At 43.8% G+C, this 20,602-nt stretch overlaps 1 protein-coding gene across 1 annotated transcript in view; it reads right to left on the bottom strand.

The window, feature by feature from the left end:
• Positions 1-1,512: 1,512 nt before the first annotated feature.
• Positions 1,513-20,602, bottom strand: part of LOC118378207 (integrin alpha-9-like) — a 185,405-nt gene continuing 166,315 nt past the window's right edge. The window contains 2 exon segments of the mRNA XM_052470796.1: positions 1,513-8,678; positions 19,428-19,547. Coding sequence (XP_052326756.1) covers positions 8,577-8,678; positions 19,428-19,547 — 222 coding nt within the window. The 3' untranslated portion in view covers positions 1,513-8,576.

Here is a 20,602-nt window from a genome sequence, read left to right as displayed (position 1 = left end):
CTGAGTGAACTGTTCTGGTCCCTCCGGCCCCCTCTAGCTGAGTGAACTGTTCTGGTCCCTCCGGCCCCCTCTAGCTGAGTGAACTGTTCTGGTCCCTCCGGCCCCCTCTAGCTGAGTGAACTGCTCTGGTCCCTCCGGCCCCCTCTAGCTGAGTGAACTGCTCCGGTCCCTCCGGCCCCCTCTAGCTGAGTGAACTGTTCTGGTCCCTCCGGCCCCCTCTAGCTGAGTGAACTGTTCTGGTCCCTCCGGCCCCCTCTAGCTGAGTAAACTGTTCTGGGGTCTCTGGCCCCCTCTAGCTGAGTGAACTGTTCTGGTCCCTCCGGCCCCCTCTAGCTGAGTGAACTGTTCTGGTCCCTCCGGCCCCCTCTAGCTGAGTGAACTGTTCTGGTCCCTCCGGCCCCCTCTAGCTGAGTGAACTGTTCTGGTCCCTCCGGCCCCCTCTAGCTGAGTGAACTGTTCTGGTCCCTCCGGCCCCCTCTAGCTGAGTGAACTGTTCTGGTCCCTCCGGCCCCCTCTAGCTGAGTGAACTGTTCTGGTCCCTCCGGCCCCCTCAGCTGAGTGAACTGTTCTGGTCCCTCCGGCCCCCTCTGAGCTGAGTAAACTGTTCTGGGGTCTCTGGCCCCCTCTAGCTGAGTGAACTGTTCTGGTCCCTCCGGCCCCCTCTAGCTGAGTGAACTGCTCTGGTCCCTCCGGCCCCCTCTAGCTGAGTGAACTGCTCTGGGGTCTCTGGCCCCCTCTAGCTGAGTGAACTGTTCTGGTCCCTCCGGCCGCCTCTAGCTGAGTGAACTGTTATGGTCCCTCCGGCCCCCTCTAGCTGAGTGAACTGCTCCGGTCCCTCCGGCCCCCTCTAGCTGAGTGAACTGCTCTGGTCCCTCCGGCCCCCTCTAGCTGAGTGAACTGCTCTGGGGTCTCTGGCCCCCTCTAGCTGAGTGAACTGTTCTGGTCCCTCCGGCCCCCTCTAGCTGAGTGAACTGTTATGGTCCCTCCGGCCCCCTCTAGCTGAGTGAACTGCTCCGGTCCCTCCGGCCCCCTCTAACTGAGTGAACTGTTCTGGCCCCCTCTAGCTGAGTTAACTGCTCTGGTCCCTCCGGCCCCCTCTAACTGAGTGAACTGTTCTGGCCCCTCCGGCCCCCTCTAACTGAGTGAACTGTTCTGGCCCCCTCTAGCTGAGTGAACTGCTCTGGTCCCTCCGGACCCCTCTAGCTGAGTGAACTGTTCTGGTGTCTCCGGCCCCCTCTAGCTGAGTGAACTGCTCTGGGGTTTCCGGCCCCCTCTAGCTGAGTGAACTGCTCTGGTTTCTCTGGCCCCCTCTAGCTGAGTGAACTGCTCTGAGGTCTCCGGCCCCCTCTGCTTGATGTGCTGATGTATCAGCTGGCGTTTCCCACTTCTCATTTTGACCGTGTGAGAAAAGACTGCTTGCAGATCTTATCAAATACCACAAAAAAGCAATCCGCTGCAGCAATGTCAAACTGGGAGAACATTTCTTGATTAAAGAAAAAGAGAAAACCACAGTTTTAATTTCGGATTTATCAACAGATAAATATAAAGCTTGAACATGAGCTTAAACATCAAACATATAGACAGTAGTTTATCTAATACAGCATCCTAATGTGTGATATAGGTGAAACGACATAGAAATACAAAACTAAACCATCACAGTTAAAATACAACCCAACATGTAAAGTGTTTACCTCTCTGCTAATATGATTAGATAACTAAATCAGGTGCAGAGCAGATGGTGAATGTGTACAGTATTTGCCATGCCAGTGAAAGGAAGGAGTGACATTAAAATATAAGGTGTATTTCTAACAAATCAACCAATCAAATATCAATGCAGCATGATTGAGATAGACCTAAGCCATCATAGTGAACACAGTAAAGTGTTTTAGCCTTTTGGTCGGGTAACAGAGCACTGCACAAGCTGGCTTTCAAAAACTATACTTAATTTCGGGCTCTATTCAATCTGCGGAAGTTCAGCCTTCCCGCATTACGACCCATTTATACTAGCAAGTAGCATCGCGCAGTGGAAAACCGGAAGCCATTAACTTTCAATGGAATGAAGTGGATTGGGCGGGAGGACCGCTGAGTGATGCGAGCATGGGCGAGGGAGCTGAAGTTTGGGAAAGACAAACATAATTCAAATCCTCTGCGAAATCGCAATGCGAGTGACCAATCAAAGCTCACCATAGCTTCCACTCCTACTGGATTGGCTGACAATGGCTGTTGATACGTACCACTAGAACGCACACGAGTGCGATGGTAGCGTGGCTAGGCAAGTGTCGCTTGTGTAGTATAAATCCTCTGTTAGTTGAAACTGCATTCATGGTAAACACTGCATATATTGACTTAATCAGAAATGACCTTTACATTTCTATGGCGCAAACTGTAACGCTTCAGCGACACAGACTGAATGAGCCCTAGTTAGAGCGATGCTGAGACACTTATCTAATTTCATCACCATCACATAAAGGCCCCTCTGAACCTCCGAAGACCGTTAATATATATGTGCCACTTATATTTTTATACCCATCACATGCTTAATTTGGGATTGCACATTCATAAACTCTTCAACCCTTTCATAAACGCACAACCTGTCAATCTAAAAATACAAACTGCCTTCAAAAAGTATTCACACACCTTAACTTTCTGTTGTGTTACAAAGTGAAATTAAAATGGATTTCTATTTTTTTGGTCAACGATATTCACACATTTTATGGAAATAAAACTAATATATCTTGATTAGATAAGTATTCAACCGTGAGTCAACAAATGTTAGAATAACCTTTGGCCGTGATTACAGCTGTGAGTCTTTTGGGGTAAATCTCAGAGTTTTGCACACCTGGATTGTACAATATTTTCCCATTCTTCTTCAAAAAATTCTTCAAGCTCAGTCAAGTTCGTTGTTGATCATTGCTAGACAGCCAAGAAATTCATCCTAAGATGTTCAAGTTGATTTAAGTCATAACTAGGCCACTCGGGAACATTGAATGTTGTCTTGGTAAGCAACTCCAGTGTATATTTGGCCTTGTGTTTTCGGTTATTGTGTTGCTGTCTGTTGGAACGCAGACTGAACCAGGTTTTCCTCTAGTGTTTTGACTGTGCTTAGTTCTATTACGTTTATTTTTATCCTAAAAAAAAAACTCCCTGGTCCTTGTCGATGACAAGCATACCCATAACATGATGCAACCACCACTATGCTTGAAAAAAAAAATGTATTTCCAGGATTTTTTGCAGTATTACTTGAATGCATTATTGCAAACAGGATAGATGTTTTTCTTCTGTACGAGCTTCCTTCTTTTCTCTATCATGCAGGTTAGTATTGTGGTGTGACTACAATGTTGTTAATCCATCCTCAGTTTCCTCCCATCACAGCCATTAAACTCTGTAAATGTTTTAAAGTCACCATTGTCCTCATAGTGAAATCTTTAAGTGGTTTTCTTCCTCTCCTGCAACTGAGTTAGGACGGACACCTGCATCTTTGTAGTGACTGGTTGTATTGATACACCATCCAAAGTGTAATTAATAACTTCACCATGCTCAAAGGGATATTACACGTCTGCTTTTATTTTTTACCCATCTAACAATTGGTGCCCTTCTTTGCAAGGCATTGGAAAACCTCCCTGGTCTTTGTGGTTGAATCTGAGTTTGAAATCCACTGCTCGACTGAGGGACCTTACAGGTAAAAAAAAATGTGTGGGATACAGAGATGAGGTTGTCATTCAAAAATCATGTTAAACACTTATTACACACAGAGTCCATGCAACTTATTATGTGACTTGTTAAGCACATTTGTACTACTGAACTTATTTAGGCTTGTCATAACAAGGGGTATAATACTTATTGATGCAAGACATTTCAGCTTGTAATTTGAATTCATTTGTAAAAATGTATTAAAACTAAATTCCACTGTGACATTATGGGGTATTGTGCATCGATAAGTGACACAAAATCTAAAATTTGATCTATTTTAAATTCAGGCAACAAAATTTGGGAAAAGATCAAAGGGTCTGAATACTTTCTGAAGGCACTGTATCTCACAGCCAAACACATCTCACTTGTTCGTCAATTACATAATTACATGTAAGGAACATTCTGGATTAAATTGGGTTTACTCCTATTATCAGATAACACAGATTCACTGTCTGAGAAAGAGACACTGGGGTTTACAGGGCTATGGGTCTCTTACAACTGATTAGGGGCGGCAGGGTAGCCTAGTGGTTAGAGCGTTGCACTAGTAAACGAAAGGTAGCAAATTCGAATCCCCGAGCTGACAAGGTACAAATCTGTCGTTCTGCCCCTGAACAGGCAGTTAACCCACTGTTCCTAGGCCGTCATTGAAAATAAGAATTTGTTCTTAACTGACTTGCCTAGTAAAATAAAGGTAAAAATAAATAAAATTAATGGACCATTTCTCAAGGATACAATCCCAGATTGTAGCTCTCGTTATATACCAGTACCACTCATCCCTCAGCTGTATATCCCAGACAAATGAATCCCAGATTGTAACTTTGGTTACTACAATGGTAGTATTCTAGACTGTTCAGTCAGATCGGTTCTTATTCCTTACAGTACATTCCAACATGTTGACTTCAAAACAAGTTGTACCCATAAGTCTTATAGAGCTAGTAGTCTGTGCATGATGGAGTAGAGTGAAGCACATTCCCTACCTTGCTATTTATAGGGTACTAGTCAACACTGTTTCTCTGCCATGTGGAGGGGCCTTTAGGAAATTCATCCTAGCCTGGATTCAAACTGAATTGTCCAGTTTCACTATTGTAAAATTGAAAAGAAACAATAGTGAAATGGAACAATTTAGATCCAGGCTATGTTCACCTGGCCACAAAGAGTAAACCATCTTATAAGGTTCGGTACTAGTCCCAGATCTGTTTATATTGCTCTAGCCTGGTCCCAGATCTGTTGATATTGCTCTAGCCTGGTCCCAGATCTATTTGTGCTGTATAGCCAACTCCTATTTGGTCACTGTCATGTTTGGCTTTATAATCACTACATTAAGAATCATAAAAAAAGGTTTACTGAAATTGAAAACCTTTTTGAAAGAGGCTAAGCTTGTGATTGATCATCTGCATACCTGAGCAATAGTTACTTGCCAAAACAGCTTTTGACACTTGATTCTCATAGAATATAGCCTATATTGCACTTTTTCTTTATACATTTCTAGTAGTTTCCACAGATTGTGTTTTTTTACACACACCCCACCATTTTAAATGTCAACCAAACTGTTCTAACTAGCATCTAATGCATGGCCCTATACCATTACATTATATTACAATGTAACTACAAATTTGTTACTACAGTTATTGCTGTTTAGTTATATAGGTATAACCGCAATTTAAAGGTACAATGTTAGCTTTTCTACTCATCTCTACCCCTAGTTCATATGATAGGATACATTTAAAACATTTTGTTGGAAAAGACCATGATTTGTGAAATGTTCCAGACTATCATCGTATTCATGGTTCTTCTCAGCTTAATTGTGCCAAGTAGAATGCGTTATTGAGCTAAACATGATTGTTAGTATATCTGTTTAAGCTATCTATCCACTATCTCCACGGCCTAACTCAGAGTACATTCAACACTGTCAGTCTGAAAACACCACACTTTGTGAAAGGTGGCAAATGAAGTGTAAATGATATTCTCTAGCTACAGTTGATGATGTCAACAGGTTGATGATGTCATGGTGTTGATGATGTCAATGGGTTGATGATGTCATGGTGTTGATGATGTCAATGGGTTGCTGGGTGGTGGATGATGTGTGTTTCCTCTTTACTGTATAAAGCACTTTGAGGGCCTGGAAAAGCGTTAACTTATACAGTGCATTCCGAAACAATTCAGACGCCTAGTTTTGTTTGTTCCTCATCAATCTACACACAATACCCTATAATGACAAAGCATTTTTGCAAATGTATTAACAATAAAACTGAAATATCACATTTACATAAGTATTCAGACCTTTTACACAGAACTTTGTTGAAGAACCTTCGGCAGTGATTACAGTCTCAAGTCTTCTTGGGTATGATGTTACAAGCGTGGCACACCTGTATTTGGAGAGTTTCTCCCGTTCTTCTCTGCAGATCCTCTCTGTTATGTTGAATGGGAAGTGTCGCTGCACAGCTTTTTCTGATCTCTCCAGAGATTTTAGTTCGGGCTCTGGCTGGGCCACTCAGGGACATTCAGAGAGTTGTCCCGAAGCCACTCCTGCTTTGTCTTGGCTGTGTGCTTAGGGTCCTTGTCCTGTTGGATGGAAAACCTTCACCCCAGTCTGAGGTCTTGAGCGGTCTGGAGAAGGTTTTCATCAAGAATCTCTCTGTGTACTCTCTGTACTCTGTTCATCTTTCCCCTCGATCCTAACTAATCTCCCAGTCCCTGCCGCTGAAAAACATCTGTACAGCATGATTCTGCCACCCCCATGCTTCACTGTAGGGATAGTGCCAAGTTTCGTCCAGACGCTTGGCATTCAGGCCAGAGTGTTCAATCTTGATTTCATCAGATCAGAGAATCTTGTTTCTCATGGTCAGAGTCTTTAGGTGCCTTTTGGCAAACTGTCATGCCCCTTTTACTGAAGAGTGGCTTCCGTCTGGCCACTCTACCGTAAATGCCTGATTGGAGTGCTGCAGAGATGTTTGTCCTTCTGGAAGGTTGTCCCATCTCCACAAAGGAACTCTAGAGCTCTGTCAGAGTGACTATCGGGTACTTGGTCACCTCCCAGACCAAGTCCCTTCTCCCCCGATTGCTCAGTTTGGCCAGGTGGCCGGCTCTCAGAAGGGTCTTGGTGGTTCCAAACTTCTTCCATTTAAGAATGATGGAGGCCACTGTGTTCCTGGGGACCTTCAATGCTGCAGAAATGTTTTGGTACACTTCCCCAGATCTGTGCCTCGACACAATCCTGTCTTGGAGCTCTACGGACAATTTCTTCGACCTCATGGCTTGGTTTTTGCTCTGATATGTTCCGTCAACTCTGGGACCTTATATAGACAGGTGTGGGCCTTCCCAAATTTAATTTTTAATTAATTAAAAATTTAAAAATGTAATTTACCACAGCTGGACGGCAATAAAGTTGTAGAAACATCTCAAGGATGATCAATGGAAACAGGATGCACCTGAGCTCAATTTTGAGTCTCATAGCAAAGGGTCTGAATAAATATGTAAATAAGGTGTTTTTTGTTTTTAATAAATTTGAAAACATTTCTAAAAACTTATTTTTGCTTTGTCATTATGGGGTATTGTGTGTAGATTGCTGAAGCCTTTATTTAATCCATTTTGGAATAAGGCTGTAATGCAACAAAATGTGGAAAAAGTCAAGAGGTCTACTTTCCGAATGCACTGTATAATCAATTAAACATTTCATAGAGCTCTTTTGCTTGGTTATCAGCATTTCTTCAAGACAGTGACAACTTTGATGTGTGACAAAAAATATATCTCTGTTTATGGTGAATGGAAGGTCTACACACATAAATATAATTTTGACTTGAATGGGAATGTCTGCTCCTGTAATTGTATTTCTGTGGGGCTTCATAGGACTTGCTTGGCTGGTTGCCCATATAGCTATCTATCGAAAGGAGAGGGAGATGTGTGAGATAAAGAGATATTTGTGAGCAGGAAACAGTACAGAATTAAAAAGACACAATCTTTCACACTCCAGAAAATCCACGTCTCACGATACTGGATCATACAGAAATGGACTAATTTACTAAACAGAACATGCTGTATCTTTGCCCTGGAAACTAAAGGAAAGACGCTGAAATATAGCATCAACTCGGACATCAGTGCTTTAAAAAAAACATATAGATATTCTTACATTCGACTTCAAAAACTCAAACCAACCATTTCACAAAGCCCCAATTTAATACAATATGGCTATAATATATATAAAAATAAATGTTCACTACTATTAAAACAGAGCCCTGAGGGGTTTTGTTGTCCCGTCCGATAATATCTGCGTCATTGCCACATCCTGTCCAAGGACGTCTATCTCCTTGGGTGTATTCAGTGACGTGAAACACTCAGAACATCGCAGATAGAAATAGAATGTTTAGAGCTAACGCATCATGTCTGTTCTGCACAATATATTTATATCTGAATGTTCTGGAACATTACAGCATCCTGAACAGGCCAGTTGTTTCTTTAACAGTTCAATTTTGTTTATTTCCGTTGGTAGGAAGTTTCCTCCATAGGGACTAATTGAATTCTATTGCGAGTGTTGTATTAATTTGACACCAAACGAAAGAAAACAGACAAACAGGAATGTAATCCTTGGGTTTGTTCAATAAGAAACACTCATTTCCAATTTCCGTTGCACTGAATTAGGGTCTTAATGAATCTGACCCTAGCGAGCAACACCAACCTCCACCTCAGATTTCTGCCTGTTAGTTCCCTCGATCCCCAGTCTCCCACGCACAAAAAAAAAGTCTCCCTCCAAAAAATCCAGAGACTTCCAGATATGGAAGATTGAAGGGCCCTTATTCCTGATTGGCTGGCTGTGGTGAAAGCCCTCAGCTCATTGGATCCTCCATTGACCAAATCCCCACACCCTGTGCTCTCATTGTCTTCTCTTTCCCTCAGTGGTTCTTTTCCACCCAATCCCAGCTCTCGTCAGCTCTGTCCTTCCTGTTTTTCTCAGCCTCGATGATCTCCCGGTAGCGCCGGCGGAAGAAACCCATCTGGGAGAGGGGAATGAGAAAAGGAGGAGAGAAGAGGATGAGAAGGAGAGAGAAGAAAAACACTTGCTGTTAGCTCCAGTTTAATGGTTAATGAGGTGAACCTATGACCAGATGTTTGACCTGTTAAGATTGAGTCTATAACCTCTGCTCATATGGGCCTCAATGGTCAACAGCTTAAATCTCAGGTGCAATGGTTAGTGAGTGAGATGGACCTTTGACCCCTGTCAGCTGTTCTTAGGGTCAGTGGCTTCATATATATTTTTAAAATGTATTATATAGGACAGTGTGACTAAGGATTTGCTAGCAGTGGGTCAGATTCGAACCCTCGCTTGGACTGCTGCATGTATTCCTGAGGCTGTAACTTAGACCACTAGACCATCCAGGCAACGCAGTCAGGTGTTCTAAGGGCCAATGGGAAGGAGCAGTGGTCAGTGAGATGGACCTACGGCTAGATGTTTGAATTGTTAAGATTTACTAGCCTCTATTATACTGGCCATCAGGCAGAAACCACCAGGTTAGAGCCATGTGGAATGAAGGTTTCCCTGGCTGGAGAAGCTGCTCTGGGCTCTGCTTATGTGGAATGGTTTCCCTGGCTGGAGAAGCTGCTCTGGGCTCTGCTTATGTGGAATGAAGGTTTCCCTGGCTGGAGAAGCTGCTCTGGGCTCTGCTTATGTGGAATGAAGGTTTCCCTGGCTGGAGAAGCTGCTCTGGGCTCTGCTTATGTGGAATGGTTTCCCTGGCTGGAGAAGCTGCTCGGGGCTCTGCTTATGTGGAATGAAGGTTTCCCTGGCTGGAGAAGCTGCTCTGGGCTCTGCTTATGTGGAATGAAGGTTTCCCTGGCTGGAGAAGCTGTTGAGGCCCTTTGTTCCATTAGGAGCTCAAAGTGAGCTTCCAGGCTCTAATCTTGTGGTGACACTAGTTGGGCTGTCTTTGTTGTGCGCCAAGTTTAAAATGTTGTTTTATGTAGTTTCTACTATTCTAAATGTTTTATTTGATGATGAAGTGATGGTTGTGTGGTATTGTCATGGTATTGTGGTATTGTAACGGTTGCGTGGTATTGTCATGGTATTGTGGTATTGTCATGGTATTGTGGTATTGTAACGGTTGCATGGTATTGTCATGGTATTGTGGTATTGTCATGGTATTGTGGTATTGTCATGGTATTGTGGTATTGTCATGGTATTGTGGTATTGTAACGGTTGCGTGGTATTGTCATGGTATTGTGGTATTGTAACGGTTGCGTGGTATTGTCATGGTATTGTGGTATTGTCATGGTATTGTGGTATTGTAACGGTTGCGTGGTATTGTCATGGTATTGTGGTATTGTCATGGTATTGTGGTATTGTCATGGTATTGTGGTATTGTCATGGTATTGTGGTATTGTAACGGTTGCGTGGTATTGTCATGGTATTGTGGTATTGTCATGGTATTGTAACGGTTGCGTGGTATTGTCATGGTATTGTGGTATTGTCATGGTATTGTGGTATTGTAACGGTTGCGTGGTATTGTCATGGTATTGTGGTATTGTTATGGTATTGTGGTATTGTAACGGTTGTGTGGTATTGTCATGGTATTGTGGTATTGTCATGGTATTGTGGTATTGTCATGGTATTGTGGTATTGTCATGGTATTGTGGTATTGTCATGGTATTGTGGTATTGTCATGGTATTGTCATGGTATTGTGGTATTGTCATGGTATTGTGGTATTGTCATGGTATTGTGGTATTGTCATGGTATTGTGGTATTGTCATGGTATTGTGGTATTGTCATGGTATTGTGGTATTGTCATGGTATTGTGGTATTGTAACGGTTGCGTGGTATTGTCATGGTATTGTGGTATTGTAACGGTTGCGTGGTATTGTCATGGTATTGTAACGGTTGCGTGGTATTGTCATGGTATTGTGGTATTGTCATGGTATTGTGGTATTGTCATGGTATTGTGATGGTATTGTGGTATTGTAACGGTTGCGTGGTATTGTCATGGTATTGTGGTATTGTAACGGTTGCGTGGTATTGTCATGGTATTGTGGTATTGTCATGGTATTGTGGTATTGTCATGGTATTGTAACGGTTGCGTGGTATTGTCATGGTATTGTGGTATTGTCATGGTATTGTGGTATTGTAACGGTTGCGTGGTATTGTCATGGTATTGTGGTATTGTCATGGTATTGTGGTATTGTCATGGTATTGTGGTATTGTCATGGTATTGTGGTATTGTCATGGTATTGTGGTATTGTCATGGTATTGTGGTATTGTCATGGTATTGTGGTATTGTCATGGTATTGTGGTATTGTCATGGTATTGTGGTATTGTCATGGTATTGTGGTATTGTCATGGTATTGTGGTATTGTCATGGTATTGTGGTATTGTAACGGTTGCGTGGTATTGTCATGGTATTGTGGTATTGTAACGGTTGCGTGGTATTGTAACGGTTGCGTGGTATTGTAACGGTTGCGTGGTATTGTAACGGTTGCGTGGTATTGTCATGGTATTGTGGTATTGTCATGGTATTGTGGTATTGTCATGGTATTGTGGTATTGTCATGGTAAATTTGGTATTGTCATGGTATTGTGGTATTGTCATGGTATTGTGGTATTGTCATGGTATTGTGGTATTGTCATGGTATTGTGGTATTGTCATGGTATTGTGGTATTGTGATGGTATTGTGGTATTGTCATGGTATTGTGGTATTGTCATGGTATTGTGGTATTGTCATGGTATTGTGGTATTGTCATGGTATTGTGGTATTGTCATGGTATTGTGGTATTGTCATGGTAAATTTGGTATTGTCATGGTATTGTGGTATTGTCATGGTATTGTGGTATTGTCATGGTATTGTGGTATTGTCATGGTATTGTGGTATTGTCATGGTATTGTGGTATTGTAATGGTATTGTGGTATTGTCATGGTATTGTGGTATTGTCATGGTATTGTGGTATTGTCATGGTATTGTGGTATTGTCATGGTATTGTGGTATTGTCATGGTATTGTGGTATTGTCATGGTATTGTGGTATTGTCATGGTATTGTGGTATTGTCATGGTATTGTGGTATTGTCATGGTATTGTGGTATTGTCATGGTATTGTGGTATTGTGGTATTGTCATGGTATTGTGGTATTGTCATGGTATTGTGGTATTGTCATGGTATTGTGGTATTGTCATGGTATTGTGGTATTGTCATGGTATGCTGTCTAGTTGTTGTTGTTGTTGCTCAAAGCCCCTCAAGGATAAATCACGTAAAAAAAACGTGTTTATTGAATAATTTAAAAAGGATTGGGAAGAATACACTGGCTACACATAGCCTCTGTTCTTACTATGTGCCTTAGTGGTCAACAGACTGAAGAATATAATTGGCCTTTTCCAGAAACATTCACCAGTTGAAAAGCAAAAGGACAAATGATATCACAAGGGGATCACCAACACCCCACCCCCTGTGGTGTTTTGGAATGCTACTTATATTTCTTCAAAAAACATTGACCAGTCTTGAACTGGATTCTGCACTCAATGACAATACACTGAGCGTACAAAACATTAGGAACACCTTATCTTTCCATGACAGACTGACCAGGTGAAAGCTATGATCCCTTATTGATGTCACTTGTTAAATCCACTTCACTCAGTGTAGATTTATTTTATTTTACCTTTATTTTACTAGGCAAGTCCGTTAAGAACAAATTCTTATTTTCAATGACGGCCTAGGAACAGTGGGTTAACTGCCTGTTCAGGGGCAGATTTTGTACCTAGTCAGCTCTGGGATTTGAATTTGCAACCTTTCGGTTACTAGTCCAATGCTCTAACCACTAGGCTACCCTGCCGAAGGAGAGGAGACAGGTTAAATAAGGATTTTTAAGCCTTGAGACAATTGAGACATTGATTGTGTATGTGTGCCATCCAGAGGGTGAATGGGCAAGGCAAAATATTGAAGTGCCTTTGAACCGGGTACGGTAGTAGGCGCCTTTGAACCGGGTACGGTAGTAGGCGCCTTTGAACCGGGTACGGTAGTAGGAGCCTTTGAACCGGGTACGGTAGTAGGCGCCTTTGAACCGGGTACGGTAGTAGGGCAACCTTTGAACCGGGTACGGTAGTAGGCAACCTTTGAACCGGGTACGGTAGTAGGCAACCTTTGAACCGGGTACGGTAGTAGGCAACCTTTGAACCGGGTACGGTAGTAGGCAACCTTTGAACCGGGTACGGTAGTAGGCAACCTTTGAACCGGGTACGGTAGTAGGCAACCTTTGAACCGGGTACGGTAGTAGGCAACCTTTGAACCGGGTACGGTAGTAGGCAACCTTTGAACCGGGTACGGTAGTAGGCAACCTTTGAACCGGGTACGGTAGTAGGCGCCTTTGAACCGGGTACGGTAATAGGCAACCTTTGAACCGGGTACGGTAATAGGCAACCTTTGAACCGGGTACGGTAATAGGCAACCTTTGAACCGGGTACGGTAATAGGCAACCTTTGAACCGGGTACGGTAATAGGCGCCTTAGAACCGGGTATGGTAGTAGGCGCCAGCCGCACCAGTGTGTCAAGAACTGCAATGTAGCTGGGCTTTTCATGCTCAACAGTTTCCTGTGTGTATCAAGAATGGTCCACTACCCAAAGAACATCCAGTCAACTTGACACAACTGTGGGAAGCATTGAGCAAACATCCCTGAATTTTGGTTGTTCCGAACTCAATAGTAGGAAGGTGTTCCTACGGTTCTGTACACTCAGTGTATAGTTTGTATAAGGAAAATATAGAAATTCAGTAAACATCAGCTAGATAGACAGATGAATAGATAGACATCAACAGATCCATGGTGTGTATCTAAACATAGAGATGACGCTACTGTGAGAAAACACTAAGGGTCAGCTCAGCGAAAAGACAACAAAAGAGATCTCTCTCTCTCTTTCTGATTCAGACAGGCTGTGTCCCAAATGGCACCCTATTCCCAACATTGTGCACTACTTCTGATTAGAGCCCTCAGAGTCCTGGTAAAAAGTAACACACTATATATGGAATAGGGTGCCATTTGAGACAGCCTGTTTTTTTCCCCACAGGAATTTCCTCAAAGAGGAAATAGTGGACATGTGCATCTCTTGTATGTGGGGTTTACTTTGGCAGAGTGCAAGGACTTGGAGAAAGGGAGGGCTGGTGTTACAAACACACACAGTATATTCCAGGAGCAACATTTCAGGGTTTAGTAGTGCTATTCCCAGTGGGAGGAGCAAACGGGGGAAAGAAAAATAGTTGTGGGAAGAGAAGGAAAGGGGTCTGGTCTGTATAGAGAAGGAAAGAGGTCTGGTTTGTATAGAGAAGGAAAGGGGTCTGGTCTGTATAGAGAAGGAAAGGGGTCTGGTCTGTATAGAGAAGGAAAGGGGTCTGGTCTGTATAGAGAAGGAAAGGGGTCTGGTCTGTATAGAGAAGGAAAGGGGTCTGGTCTGTATAGAGAAGGAAAGGGGTCTGGTCTGTATAGAGAAGGAAAGGGGTCTGGTCTGTATAGAGAAGTAAAGGGGTCTGGTCTGTATAGAGAAGTAAAGGGGTCTGGTCTGTACAGAGAAGGAAAGGGGTCTGGTCTGTATAGAGAAGGAAAGGGGTCTGGTTTGTATAGAGAAGGAAAGGGGTCTGATCTGTATAGAGAAGGAAAGGGGTCTGGTCTGTATAGAGAAGGAAAGGGGTCTGGTCTGTATAGAGAAGGAAAGGGGTCTGGTCTCTTTAGAGAAGGAAAGGGGTCTGGTCTGTATAGAGAAGGAAAGGGGTCTGGTCTGTATAGAGAAGGAAAGGGGTCTGGTCTGTATAGAGAAGGAAAGGGGTCTGGTCTGTATAGAGAAGGAAAGGGGTCTGGTCTGTATAGAGAAGGAAAGGGGTCTGGTCTGTATAGAGAAGGAAAGGGGTCTGGTCTGTATAGAGAAGGAAAGGGGTCTGGTCTGTATAGAGAAGTAAAGGGGTCTGGTCTGTATAGAGAAGGAAAGGGGTCTGGTCTGTATAGAGAAGGAAAGGGGTCTGGTCTGTACAGCGAAGGAAAGGGGTCTGGTCTGTATAGAGAAGGAAAGGGGTCTGGTCTGTATAGAGAAGGAAAGGGGTCTGGTCTGTATAGAGAAGGAAAGGGGTCTGGTCTGTATAGAGAAGGAAAGGGGTCTGGTCTGTATAGAGAAGGAAAGGGGTCTGGTCTGTATAGAGAAGGAAAGGGGTCTGGTCTGTATAGAGAAGGAAAGGGGTCTGGTCTGTATAGAGAAGGAAAGGGGTCTGGTCTGTATAGAGAAGGAAAGGGGTCTGGTCTGTATAGAGAAGGAAAGGGGTCTGGTCTGTATAGAGAAGGAAAGGGGTCTGGTCTGTATAGAGAAGGAAAGGGGTCTGGTCTGTATAGAGAAGGAAAGGGGTCTGGTCTGTATAGAGAAGGAAAGGGGTCTGGTCTGTATAGAGAAGGAAAGGGGTCTGGTCTGTATAGAGAAGCAAAGGGTTCTGGTCTAGACATCAATTGGGAGCCATTTCCCCTCCAAGATCTTTCTTTCATGTGTGTGGTATGGTGTGTGTGGTATGGTGTGTGTGGTATGGTGTGTGTGGTATGGTGTGTGTGGTATGGTGTGTGTGGTATGGTGTGTGTGGTATGCATGGTCAGTGTACATTTTTTGTGACGTACATGTTCTTCCTTGTGTGGTTGTTAAAGACTATCCAAGAGCACCTCCCCTATGAATGAATAAGACAGACAGACAGACAGACAGACAGACAGACAGACAGACAGACAGACAGACAGACAGAACAGACAGACAGACAGACAGACAGACAGACAGACAGACAGACAGACAGACAGACAGACAGACAGACAGACAGACAGACAGACAGACAGACAGACAGACAGACAGACAGACAGACAGACAGACAGACAGACAGACAGACAGACAGACAGACAGACAGACAGACAGACAGACAGACAGACAGACACAGACAGACAGACAGACAGACAGACAGACAGACAGACAGACAGACAGACAGACAGACAGACAGACAGACAGACAGACAGACAGACAGACAGACAGACAGACAGACAGACAGACAGACAGACAGACAGACAGACAGACAGACAGACAGACAGACAGACAGACAGACAGACAGACAGACAGACAGACAGACAGACAGACAGACAGACAGACAGACAGACAGACAGACAGACAGACAGACAGACAGACAGACAGACAGACAGACAGACAGACAGACAGACACTAATCCAAGAGAAGCAGAATTTCACAACTGGACCGTGTGAACCAATCCCTGGGACCTGGAAAATGTAGCACTGATAAATGTGTGATGGCTGAAGTGTGTCCATTGTGACTGCTGATGATAAATCAGTCATACTTTATTCACGAGTGCTGTGTTTCTTTAGAACTGTAGCACTGTCACAGACTAAACAATAGGTTCAGAGATGCTCAATATAAATTGCCCAATGTGACTAGTTGTTTACAAGTTAATGCGTTAGCTTGGGGCAAACAAGTTCCTCTGACAATACGCCAAACGTCATTAGACGATCGTGGTGTCATTACACATTACCACAAAACTGTTGGGTTCTGAGAATATGAAATATAGTTATTTATGTCACTGAGGGAGAGAGGGTAATGTATAACGTTTACATTATGTCAAGATATGTTATTGTTAGCCATCAGGGATCCTCTGGGAGGAGAAGAGACACAGTCTGGTACCAGTCACCATGACAGCTGTGAGTTGGGGAGGAGTGAGCACTTTAGGGTGAGAGGTCAGGTCAGATGAAGTGAGGAAGAACAGATATCACTAAGGTTCTGTCTAGCAACAGAGACCCACTGGTTGTTCAGATGTGTAGGAGGAGACTAAGCAGAGGAGAAGGGTTAATATCAGCTGGTGTAAATATGTTTTTTTGTCAGTTCAGCTGTTCGACCCTCTGGTCTAACGAACAGTTAGAGGGGAGGTGTTCTAGGTTATAGTCTAATGACCAGTTAGAGGGGAGGTGTTCTAGGTTATAGTCTAATGACCAGTCAGAGGGGAGGTGTTCTAGGTTATAGTCTAATGACCAGTTAGAGGGGAGGTGTTCTAGGTTATAGTCTAATGACCAGTCAGAGGGGAGGTGTTCTAGGTTATAGTCTAATGACCAGTCAGAGGGGAGGTGTTCTAGGTTATAGTCTAATGACCAGTCAGAGGGGAGGTGTTCTAGGTTATAGTCTAATGACCAGTCAGAGGGGAGGTGTTCTAGGTTATAGTCTAATGACCAGTCAGAGGGGAGGTGTTCTAGGTTATAGTCTAATGACCAGTCAGAGGGGAGGTGTTCTAGGTTATAGTCTAATGACCAGTTAGAGGGGAGGTGTTCTAGGTTATAGTCTAATGACCAGTCAGAGGGGAGGTGTTCTAGGTTATAGTCTAATGACCAGTCAGAGGGGAGGTGTTCTAGGTTATAGTCTAATGACCAGTTAGAGGGGAGGTGTTCTAGGTTATAGTCTAATGACCAGTTAGAGGGGAGGTGTTCTAGGTTATAGTCTAATGACCAGTTAGAGGGGAGGTGTTCTAGGTTATAGTCTAATGACCAGTCAGAGGGGCGGTGTTCTAGGTTATAGTCTAATGACCAGTTAGAGGGGAGGTGTTCTAGGTTATAGTCTAATGACCAGTCAGAGGGGAGGTGTTCTAGGTTATAGTCTAATGACCAGTCAGAGGGGAGGTGTTCTAGGTTATAGTCTAATGACCAGTCAGAGGGGAGGTGTTCTAGGTTATAGTCTAATGACCAGTTAGAGGGGAGGTGTTCTAGGTTATAGTCTAATGACCAGTTAGAGGGGAGGTGTTCTAGGTTATAGTCTAATGACCAGTCAGAGGGGAGATGTTCTAGGTTATAGTCTAATGACCAGTTAGAGGGGAGGTGTTCTAGGTTATAGTCTAATGACCAGTCAGAGGGGCGGTGTTCTAGGTTATAGTCTAATGACCAGTTAGAGGGGAGGTGTTCTAGGTTATAGTCTAATGACCAGTTACAGTAGAGGGGAGATGTTCTAGGTTATAGTCTAATGACCAGTCAGAGGGGAGGTGTTCTAGGTTATAGTCTAATGACCAGTCAGAGGGGAGGTGTTCTAGGTTATAGTCTAATGACCAGTCAGAGTGGAGGTGTTCTAGGTTATAGTCTAATGACCAGTCAGAGGGGAGATGTTCTAGGTTATAGTCTAATGACCAGTCAGAGGGGAGGTGTTCTAGGTTATAGTCTAATGACCAGTTACAGTAGAGGGGAGATGTTCTAGGTTATAGTCTAATGACCAGTTACAGTAGAGGGGAGATGTTCTAGGTTATAGTCTAATGACCAGTTAGAGGGGAGGTGTTCTAGGTTATAGTCCAATGACCAGTTACAGTAGAGGGGAGGTGTTCTAGGTTATAGTCTAATGACCAGTCAGAGGGGAGATGTTCTAGGTTATAGTCTAATGACCAGTCAGAGGGGGATTGTTCTAGGTTATAGTCTAATGACCAGTCAGAGGGGAGGTGTTCTAGGTTATAGTCTAATGACCAGTTAGAGGGGAGGTGTTCTAGGTTATAGTCTAATGACCAGTCAGAGGGGAGATGTTCTAGGTTATAGTCTAATGACCATGACCAGTCAGAGGGGAGGTGTTCTAGGTTATAGTCTAATGACCAGTCAGAGGGGAGGTGTTCTAGGTTATAGTCTAATGACCAGTCAGAGGGGAGGTGTTCTAGGTTATAGTCTAACGACCAGTCAGAGGGGAGATGTTCTAGGTTATAGTCTAATGACCAGTTAGAGGGGAGGTGTTCTAGGTTATAGTCTAATGACCAGTCAGAGGGGAGGTGTTCTAGGTTATAGTCTAATGACCAGTTAGAGGGGAGGTGTTCTAGGTTATAGTCTAATGACCAGTTACAGTAGAGGGGAGATGTTCTAGGTTATAGTCTAATGACCAGTCAGAGGGGAGGTGTTCTAGGTTATAGTCTAATGACCAGTCAGAGGGGCGGTGTTCTAGGTTATAGTCTAATGACCAGTTAGAGGGGAGGTGTTCTAGGTTATAGTCTAATGACCAGTTAGAGGGGAGGTGTTCTAGGTTATAGTCTAATGACCAGTCAGAGGGGAGGTGTTCTAGGTTATAGTCTAATGACCAGTCAGAGGGGAGGTGTTCTAGGTTATAGTCTAATGACCAGTCAGAGGGGAGATGTTCTAGGTTATAGTCTAATGACCAGTTACAGTTGAGGGGAGATGTTCTAGGTTATAGTCTAATGACCAGTCAGAGGGGAGGTGTTCTAGGTTATAGTCTAATGACCAGTTACAGTAGAGGGGAGATGTTCTAGGTTATAGTCTAACGACCGGTTACAGTTGAGGGGAGATGTTCTAGGTTATAGTCTAACGACCAGTTAGAGGGGCGGTGTTCTAGGTTATAGTCTAATGACCAGTTACAGTAGAGGGGAGATGTTCTAGGTTATAGTCTAACGACCGGTTACAGTTGAGGGGAGATGTTCTAGGTTATAGTCTAACGACCGGTTACAGTTGAGGGGAGATGTTCTAGGTTATAGTCTAACGACCAGTTAGAGGGGCGGTGTTCTAGGTTATAGTCTACCAACAATATGAGGAACAAAAACATGGACCTCCCAATAACAAGGAAATTACATGGTATAGTCCACACTTTTCGCTCTGTGTGTGTGTGTGTGTGTGTGTGTGTGTGTGTGTGTGTGTGTGTGTGTGTGTGTGTGTGTGTGTGTGTGTGTGTGTGTGTGTGTCAGAGAGAGTGTGTGTGTGTGTGACAGAGAGTGAGTGTGTGTGTGTGTGTGTTACCTTCCAGAGCAGCACAGCCAGCAGTAGGAAGATGAGTATTCCCACCAGCAGGCTGATGGCAATGATCCAACCAACAACATATCCTCTTGGCTCCTGGCTGTGGAGTGCCTCGAACACCAGCTGAAACACAATGGAACTACAGTCAAACGTAGCCTCAAACACAGAAACACCTAGAGACACACAGCAGAGAAACGGCCCCTTGCCTCGTGGCTGTGGTGCACCTGGAACACCAGCTAAAAGAACAAGATTACAGTCAACCACAAATATTTATACCAACACATTTAAAAGTCTATATTTCTGAGATATCAATCAAATGTAAGGGCTATACAGAAACTCAGGGTTCCATAGCTGCAGGCAGAACAGTTGAAACTGGAGCAGCAGCACGACCAGGTAGACTGGGGACAGCAAGGAGTCATCAGGCCAGGTAGTTCTGAGGCATGGTCCTAGGGTATTACGCATACCTACTACTATCCTAAATTTCCAGAGCAATGCAGTTGTGAAAGACTGGCAATTCAAGGTAACAGCTGGAACACACGATTCCATTGGAAACAGAGACATTCACACAGATTCCCATCTCGGATTACATTCAAACTGTTTGATACAGACTCAGAAAAAAAAGGCTCACATTCAAACACACTTTGATACAGACACACTCAAACCATGTCAGGGAAGGAAACAGAACAGAGCACAGGATTTATATGACCTCAACGTCCTGAACACTCACACACACACACACACGAAGATCAGCAAGGACCTCAGCCCCCCGAGCCACGGACTGTTCACCCCATTACCATCTAGAAGGTAGAGAAAGTACAGGTGCATCAAAGCTAGGACCGAGAGATTGAGAAACGGCTACCATCTCCAGACCTACACCTCTTCAAACTGTAACATGTTTAGTTAAAAGTATGTGCGTGTGTGCATTGGAAGCATACAGTATGTTACATTCTGATCCGTTGTCTGACTGACTCCAGCTCAGTTTGTGCTGAGCTATCAATATTGAACAAATGTTTACGGGTACTAAAACGTAAGGAACCATTTCAATCGAGTCAATGAGCTCATAACGCATAGAGTAACAAACCAAGGCACAAACCAAGGCACCAAGGGACCACAAAGCTTTCTCTAGGGACTTCAGAGCTGCTGAGGGACCAGGGCTACTGAATTCACTAAAATCTCTA

The sequence above is a fragment of the Oncorhynchus keta genome, chromosome 2, assembly GCF_023373465.1.
Source record: "Oncorhynchus keta strain PuntledgeMale-10-30-2019 chromosome 2, Oket_V2, whole genome shotgun sequence".
Taxonomy (NCBI): domain Eukaryota; kingdom Metazoa; phylum Chordata; class Actinopteri; order Salmoniformes; family Salmonidae; genus Oncorhynchus; species Oncorhynchus keta.
Note: the sequence above shows the minus strand (reverse complement) of the source record. Positions and strands in the feature narration are given on the sequence as shown.